The sequence below is a fragment of the Denticeps clupeoides genome, chromosome 6, assembly GCF_900700375.1.
Source record: "Denticeps clupeoides chromosome 6, fDenClu1.1, whole genome shotgun sequence".
Lineage (NCBI taxonomy): Eukaryota > Metazoa > Chordata > Actinopteri > Clupeiformes > Denticipitidae > Denticeps > Denticeps clupeoides.
Window position 1 is genome coordinate 1,724,379 of NC_041712.1, and position 9,160 is coordinate 1,733,538.

The 9,160-nt window shown below is 41.9% G+C and overlaps 1 protein-coding gene across 1 annotated transcript in view; it reads right to left on the minus strand.

Moving 5' to 3' along the window:
• clmpa (CXADR like membrane protein a) overlaps nt 1-4,318 on the minus strand; it is a 56,941-nt gene extending 52,623 nt beyond the window's left edge. Inside the window, exon 1 of the mRNA XM_028984805.1 lies at nt 3,852-4,318. Within this exon, the coding sequence (XP_028840638.1) occupies nt 3,852-3,870 (19 nt within the window). The 5' untranslated portion in view covers nt 3,871-4,318. The remainder of the gene's footprint in view (nt 1-3,851) is intronic.
• Nucleotides 4,319-9,160: the final 4,842 nt, after the last annotated feature.

Sequence of the window (9,160 nt, forward strand, 5' to 3'; positions counted from 1 at the left end):
TTTAACAGTAATCAAATATTTAAAGACATCTATCACAGTGATGCAAGAAATTCTTATACATATATACCGTTCACTGGCCTTCTAACAAGGTTTGAATTGCTCAATGGCTTTCAGGAAAGCTCTGTTTCCAAGTAACATAGTCAATAGCGCAGTGACTGCAAATCACATTGCACTGTTAGTGTAACAAAAATAACATTCATCCTTCAGATGGCTACAAAAATATGGTAATTCAAGTCAAACACCACTTTGGTTTGCAATTAGTTGTGATATTTGAAAGTGACAGAATAACAAATTTTCCCACTTAGAAAGAATTTTCATTGTAGGTACACTTTCAAAGTGAAGTGATTGTCACATGTGATACACAGCAGCACAGCACATGGTGCACACAGTGAAATTTGTCCTCTGCATTTAACCCATCACCCTGAGTGAGCAGTGGGCAGCCATGACAGGCGCCCGGGGAGCAGTGTGTGGGGACGGTGCTTTGCTCAGTGGCACCTCAGTGGCACCTTGGCAGATCAGGATTCGAACCGGCAACCTTCTGATTACGGGGCCGCTTCCTTAACCGCTAGGCCACCACTGCCCCTCAGGAATCATTTAGCATTTTACGACATGAAATGAGTAGTTGATCACCTACCAACCAGCAAAAATTCTGGCTCTCATAGACCTGTTACTTCTTCTTTAAGAAGCTCTCCTTATCTCCTCTCGTTACCTGTATGAAAGTCACCTGTCTACAATACCCAATCAATCAGATCTCCATTTTGGGCAAAAGCGTCTAAGGACACCAGGGTCCAAACTTAAGACCTGTACAAGGCTGGGATAGGCAGGACAACCAGCAAACAGCTTGGTGAGAAGCAAAAAACGTATAAAAAATTATAAAATCAAGATGACTCTCAGTCTCCCTTGGACTGGGGCTCCATGCAAGATCTCACCTTGAGGTGTGTCAATGATTAAAAAAATGGTGAGGGATCAGCACAGAACTACACGGGAGGACCTAGTCAATGACCTGAAGAGACCACAGTAACAAAGGTTACCATTAGTAACACACTACACCATCATGGACTAAAGTCCTGCAGTGAGCACAAGGTCCCGCTGCTCAAGCCAGCACATGTCCAGGCCTGTCTGAAGTTCACCAAAGACCATCTGGATGATCCAGAGGAGGCATGGGAGTCAAATAGAACTTTTTAGTATGAACTCCACTCATCATGTTCGGAGGAAGAATAAGGGTGAAAAAGAACACCATCCAAACCATGAGGGATTGGGGTGGAAAAATCAGGATCTGGGCTGCTTTTCTGCCAAGGGGACAGGACGAGGATGGATGGGGTCCTTGTATCATGAAATTTTGGCCAACAACCTCCTTCCTTACACACACTCACACCTTCTAAGTGGCTCCATAAAAAAAACATTTCCAGGTCCAGGAGTGGCCAAGACTGTATGCAGATCTGAATCCAATGGAAAATCTATAAAGGAGCTGAAACTCTGCTGCCCAGCGACAGCAACAAAACCTGAAAGGTTACTTTATGGAGATGCCCACACTGATGAAAAGGATACTTTTTTTAATCATGTTCCTTCACTTAGAAAATGACTTCATGAGTGCACTGGTGACTTTTCTGTTCATTAAGGCCTTCCCTGGAAAACCAAGTCCAGATATGTGAGAACATTATTCCATATGTTCCGCATATGATCTGCATGTAGCCCACATCACTGAGGAATGCTTATAAATTTTGAGGTTGGGTGCAAATGTAAGAAAAACATAGTGAAGGTATAAGCTATATGTGGAATTACAAGAGGTTCACAAGTATCTTAGCAACAAGAAATAAAATCAACATTTATAACATTATATATAATCAACATTATATCTCATCATTTCTATATCAGAACCAGCAACCTCACATTTTTACTGAATTAACATGACCTAGCCCTTCCATTCAAACCAAAATATGAAATCTGATATTTGTTGGCCTTATTGTCCGCCACTCAGAAATAAAAAAATGGTATTTGCTCCCATTGATTTATTATTGGTTATATGTTGTATGTTTTTAAAGCGATCAGTGCCTGATGATGACTGGAGTGCCTGTGAGAGTCGAGGACTGTATCTTCAAGTCAGGCATCACGCTTTTTCTCAGCGCCTCGCTAGCTGTGATGCCATCGTGAGGGTGTAAAGGTCAGTGCGCCGCTGCGCGAGTGTTGGTCTGGGTATGGTGCCGCGTGTTTGGTGGGAGGGGAGGGCTGTCACTGTGATTTTGATGAGCTGAATGATGAGGTGCTCTGTGAGGGGTGTCCCCTGCTGTGCGGCGCTCTGCTAATTAAAGCTCGTCTCCCTCCGGGGACACGTTGACGCACCACACAGTCACAGCCACACTAAGGGAGGTGACAGGGGCCATGTGAGACGCTTGCGTGCCAAAAAAAAATCCTTCAAAATGTTATTGGTTTTGTTTGAGTGATAAAATTGTTCAAGATCTGCAGTAACAATAAATAGTTCAATAATGATTAAACTAATTAAAAAAAACATTATGTATATTTTACCTGATTTAGAGAAGTAAATTTTACCACCTAAAACTAATATTTATATATGCAATAAAGCAGCATATACACATGTTTTTTACCATTATGTTTTATATCAATATGATAAATGCATTCTATAGTATGCATGCAGTAGTATGTATAAATTCCACAAAATCTGAACAGATATCAATTCCAGATACATGATAGTGTACACTATCATATACGGTGTCAACAACAGACACGGACATGTAATTTCCATCAGTAGCCCCTCCAGTGATATAATAAACAGGGAAAACTGACTACATGTCATTAAATCATGATGCAGGAAAGAGAGCTTTCGGCAAGCCACACATGTTTTAATACCTGCCACCTCTGAATGTCAAACATGGCGCCACCCCACGCAGCTGGAGATGCCATGGATACCGGAGGAACGTTAATCAGCTCATGCTTAATAAGCCTAGAAAGGCTGCGGCGTGAGCATGTGGAGGCAAGTGCTACACCCCACCTCAGACAAAGGCACTTGTGTTATTCAAGGCCACTTGACAGCAGCGTTCAGAGGGATCACGAGGGAGCATGGCTGTGATTTGGGGCCAGTGCACAGCAAGATGTCACTTCCTAACCTCTGCTTCAGCAGCCCCGTGTCATCTCCAGACTTGACAGATACTTTGCCCAGCCCTGGAGATGCGAGTCTAAATATAGACAGGGGACAGATATGGTGTTTGACTCGTTGTGGAGATAAACTTGACTCCCTTGGAGCAAACCACACAATACTATTATATTGTTACAAAAAAAATAATGAATTCAAAGGTCAACATTTTCTAAAAATAGTGTTTGTGCCTGTCAGCTTTGGGGGTTAAATAAATGCAGTTACTGTTCATTAAAAAAATAAGTATTGTTTGTTAGAAGTGGTATTTTCTATAATATTTAAATATGTTTATTTTAAATCATTTTATATATATATATATATATATATATATATATATTAAATAAGTTGCATTACAAGATGATGTTCACAATATGTGTGTGTGTGTAGTAGCAGTAAATTAATTGCCATTATTTTAATGAATTGTTCTAGATAAACCTCTGCATGTAGTTGCGTACTTTTCTTAGTGCGAGAGGTGCATGTACAGAACGGTTTAAGTTAGAAAGTCTGTCCAACCCTGGGTGGAACTAGTCAACCTGGTTATTACTGCTTAATGGAATTTGAATGTGATCGTGGCAGGAGGGTCAGTAAAAGTGGTTAAACGCAATGTCACCTGTACCGTGGGCTTCGGGCGGAGTGGACACGCCGCAGCCCCGCACCCCTTCACGGCGGCGGCGGCGGCGGCGAGGTTACGCGTGCAACTCACCGAGAAACGCGGCCAGCATCACGGCTCCGGTCCGCTCCGAAAATCCCACGCAGAACGTCCTCTGCGCTCCTCGGCGCGGGCGCCACGGTCCTTCAGGTCTGCGCCGTGAGGGGCAGGGCGGGCTGTAGGACAGAACCAGCGGCCCGGCGCTGGCGCATCTTCCCCGTCCGTTCAGTTCAGTTCAGTTCCGTTCAGTTCAGTGTATGGACGCGCCGTGATGCCCAGCTCTCTCTCTCTCTCTTTCTCTCTCGCTCCTCTGCTCTTCTCCTGCTTCCCTATCAGCGCAACACAGAAGCCGGCAGCTGGAGAGGAGAGGCAGGTTCGGGTTCTACTCCCAACACTGACGGGCAGAGGGGACTGCGGTCACGTGATTCACGCTCCAGTCGTGACTGTAGGACAGTCGCTGGAACCAGCACAATGAAGACAACTTCCTGCCGAAAACATCAGATCCCACTAGTCTCTTCTGATCTAACCTGACTGAGCAAAGCTCAAATGTGCACTGAGTCATTTATTTGAACCTCCCTAGTTCATTCAGAAGTGTGGGACAATATGATGCACACGGCTGTCATTAAAGCTGAAGACCTTCAATGAATGAACACAATCGGATCCCAGTGGTTTCCTGTTAATAAGATGCTGTTTGCAACATGAGTGTTCATTGTTAATTCAGAACAGTATTTTACAGTAACTGAGTCATGATGATATGCTTATGTTATTCCAATATATGTGCATTACAATGTGAAAATCTGATGGCAATGTAACATAGTAGCATAGTGGACATGCAAATATAGGAAGACGTTTTATGACAGGAGGCATGGTTCTTGCTGTATTCTTTCACATTTTGTATTCATAAAAACAAAAGTCACTTAGAGATCTGTTACAGTGGGGAAATAATTATTTGCTACATGAGTAGGGGCCATGACGACACTGCATCCAGCTTCACGGAATTCATGGCCACACCCTGGGGTAAACATGGGGAAAACAAAGACACCAAACATGTGGTATCTGTCTGGATTGGTTCCACATATTGAGACCGGGCTGGGCGATATTTAGTAAGGATGCTATGTAAGTCTGACTGAGTCTCCATCAGATCTACCCAACCAATGCTCTACCATTCTCAGTACAATAAATGCCTCCTTGTTATAAAATGCAAATTGAAAAAAAAACTGCTTCTAATATTATAAGGCTCAGTATCCTACATCTAATATGGATAAACAAAGTGATTAAATCCTGTAATATGGTTACTAATGTAATATCCTCTAATATAGTTACTACTGAACAAAAATATTAATGCAATACTCTTGTTTCTGCTCCCATTTTTCATGAACTGAACTCATGAACATTTTCTGTGCTGATTAGACAACATGAATATTGCACAGGTGCCTGAGACTGCCCACAATAAAAGGCCACTTTGAAATGTGCATTTTTATCACGATGCACAATGGCCTAGATGTCGCAACTTTTGAGGGAACATCCATTTGGCATGCTGACTGCAAGATGTCTTCCAGAGCTCTTGCTCATTTCTTTATCACAAGCCCTCTACAAAGACATTTCAGAGAATTTGGCAGTACATGCAACCAGCCTCACAATCTTAGACCACGTGTAACCACACCAGCCCAGGACCTCCACATACAGCATGTTCATCTCCATGATCGTCTGAGACCAGCCTAATGACAGCTACAGCTCATTGTCCTCATCAGGGTCTGGACCTGTCTGCAAATTACTTAAGTGGGTAAATGCTCACATTCGATGATATCTGGCACATTGGAGAGGCACGCTGACATTCCACAGGTCACAATCAACGCCCTGATCAACTCGGGGCAGTGGTGGCCTAGCAGTGAAGGAAGAGGTTGCCAGTTTGAATCCCGAATTGCCACGGTGCCACTGAGGTGCCACTGAGCAAAGCACCGTCCCCACACACTGCTCCCCGGATGCCTGTCATGGCTACCCACTGTTCACCAAGGATGATGGGTTAAATGCAGAGGACTATGTCTACCACTATGCACCATCCGACCTCTACAACTCATACAAAATGCAGCAGCACAACTGATCTTCAACCTTCCCAAATTCTCCCAAAACACCCCTCTGCTCCGTTCCCTCCACTGGCTCCCAGTAGCTGCACGCATCAGATTCAAAATACTGATGCTGGCCTACAAAGCCAAACATGGAGTAGCACCATCCTACCTCACAGCCCTTATTACACCCCGCACTTCACCTCGTATTCTCCGAGCCTCCAGTACTGCTCGCCTGGTCCCTCTATCACTAAAGGTAAAAGGAAAACATTCATCTAGACTCTTCTCTGTCTTGGCCCCTCGGTGGTGGAATGAACTTCCCCTCAGTCTCTGAGCACTTTCAAACGACAGCTCAAGTCCTTCCTCTTTAGAGACCTTCTTATTGTCGAACTTGTGTACAGAATCTATAACAGCGTGAATAAAAAGATTGTATTCATAGTTGGGGGTCCTAGTGAACCGGAATTGATCTCTTCATCGATGGAAACTTGAAAACTCTGGATAAGGGTGTCTGCCAAATGCCGTAAATGTAAATGTAAATGTGTGCACTCACTGTGTGCACCATGTGCTGTGCTGCTGTGTATCACAAGTGACCATCACTTCACTTTCACTTTCTATGCAACGTCGATGTGTTGAACTGTGTGAGGCAAATAGTGGCCACACCAGATACTGACTGGTTTTCTGACCCCCCTTCCTACAAAAGCAAAAGTATTACCATTTCAGAGTGGTCTTTTATTGTGGGCAGTCTACGGCACACTTTCATGCTGTCTATTCAGCACCTTGATATGGATCATCTTGGGAAAGGAGAAGTGCTAACTACTCTGCAGTGAGTAAGTGCTGTCACTATAGCCCCATGCTGTTTTCAGTATTTTCTGGCAAGAATGATGGATTATGATTTTTCCTTATGTACATATGCTGCTTTATTGCATATATAAATATTAGTTTTAGATGGTAAAATTTACTTCACTAAATCAGAAATAATGTATTTTTGCAAAAGTTTAATCATTATTTTTCGCATAAACCTAAATCAAATATTTGGCTATTTGCTAGTTCTTATTTAAAACACAGAGTTAACTAACAAACATTTTGATCCACAAGTCTCAATGGACTTACTATTACCCATTTTCTTCTGCTTTAGTCTTTATCACTATTTATTTAAGTCTAACATTTACCAGACTACTCTAGCCAAAGAAAGTTTCATGCTGGGTGTCATTGCAGTCCAGGGCAGTTGCCTGAAACTGGCACATGAGCAGAATCCCTGTTCATTTTGCCTCAGTGGCTGATCGATTTTGATTTTTTCGAGCGCTACATCACTACTGGTCACTACATCCACCTGGGCGCAGGGCTCTGTGGACAAGGTTTGTGGACAAATGGTCCAGGTTTGCCAACCTGAGGGAGGAGTATCCACATTGCAGCACATGGCTGGGCTGGAGGACTGACTGGGCTGTCATCTGAGCCAACCCTGGAAGGCCCTGTGATCACCCCTGCCAGCCCATCATGGCCCTTCTGGTTTCCCTTCTACTGCTCCACCCATATATTGGCTTTCTGGAGCTACGCTGGCAACCTAAAACACTGCCGCTATTTGACATCATTCTTTTTCTCCAACTGAATTTAATTTTCTGTTTTGTGCTTACATTCTTGCTTTGGTTTGGTTATTGATTTTAGTATATTTTTATATTCTTAAATACAGTCAGTTCACTGTGTTCATTTAATTTATGATTTACATAACCTCAGTTGTACATCACTCTACCAAGTCTACCACATCTTGCACAATTTTGTGCATCACCATCTCCACCAACACCAACACCAATGTGGAATATCAGGGTTCAGTGCATTGCAGTGTGATAAATAGCAAAGGCAACAGTCTCACAAAAATTATTACATTTGAATATGCTCTGTCACAATATATTTAGAATAATTCTTAAAATAAATGTTGGCTTTTTAAATACAAAGTATATATCTGGAAATCCTTCCAGTTGGCTGTATTTTGGAATATTCATAAATGAGCAGTGCCCTCTTTGTGAGCTTGCACCAATTATGCTAATAAGCAGCTTTCTGAATGCATTAGTTAAAGCCTGAAAATAAAAACAATTTCCCTGTAAAATATGTCTTCCAAAAGAATAAAGGACATTTAGCATAATAAACAATTACAGTACAATGCAATACAGCAGAATTATATATGCATGATTACTTGTACTTACTAGTATTGTGATTACACAAATCACCTAAAAAAAACAAAACCTAAAGCATTTGTCTTTATCACCTACAAGATATTACCACCACCAAGAATTTGAAATAAACTGTATTTGTCTGGAACATTTTTATTTACAGCTTGTAGATAATGAAGGGAAATGGTTAAAGAGGACAATAACCCATTAGAAATCTTTGACCCAGTTTAGCAATAAAAATAACTGCATACAAAACATCATTCAGATCTGGGCTGTGTTGGTGTCAATGTAAATGAATTTACTTTGGTAAGAGCAGGGGATGAGCGATGAGTCCAGGCTTAATGTCTATTCTGCCAAAATATTGATGGCGCAAGGCAACTTGTCTCTGAACACGGTCGTCTGACCATTACGTCTCACTTTGTTTGCAGCTGTAACCTCTGTGTTAATTAATTTATGAATAGATTATTTTCCTAATTAGGTAGCAAGCTGCAGTGATTTCAGACACCACTGGAAGTGATGCAGTATCATAGCAACAGATAGACATACCAGCTTCCATCTGTGGCAGTGTAAAATTCAAAACCTGCATGTGGAGAACAATGCACGCCAATTGGAAGCAGGAAGTCAGAACCCCTGCTGATTTTTGTGAGGGGGATGGGAAAAAACGCTCTCCACCACCTTCACACAATATGCTTTATTACCTATAAAGCATTCTTACTGTTAGTGTGCTGAAACCATGGTCTGACCCATGGTTTATAACTACATTCACTGGATCAATATTCCAAAACAGCCACAATAAATCTTTCAATCTTGATGCACCAAGTGATAATAATACCAAAGCCTTTGAGGTTCTTAAATTGCTTAATGGGCACATAGATAAACTTGCCTTTAAGGTTTACCATGTCCTGGATATAGTCCAGCATCAAGACTGAGATTTATATAAATACACTCTTGTGTATTTTTAATTGCTTGGTAGATAAAAACATGGGTGATCAGGAGGCATTATGAACTGTACAGCCAGGATACTGCTGTTTGTAATGCTAACACCTTCAAATAAACATTTAATCATGTGGCTTCACATGAAAATGTAAAATCTTATAGACAGACTAGTACCACAGAAGAACATAAAAATAATTGA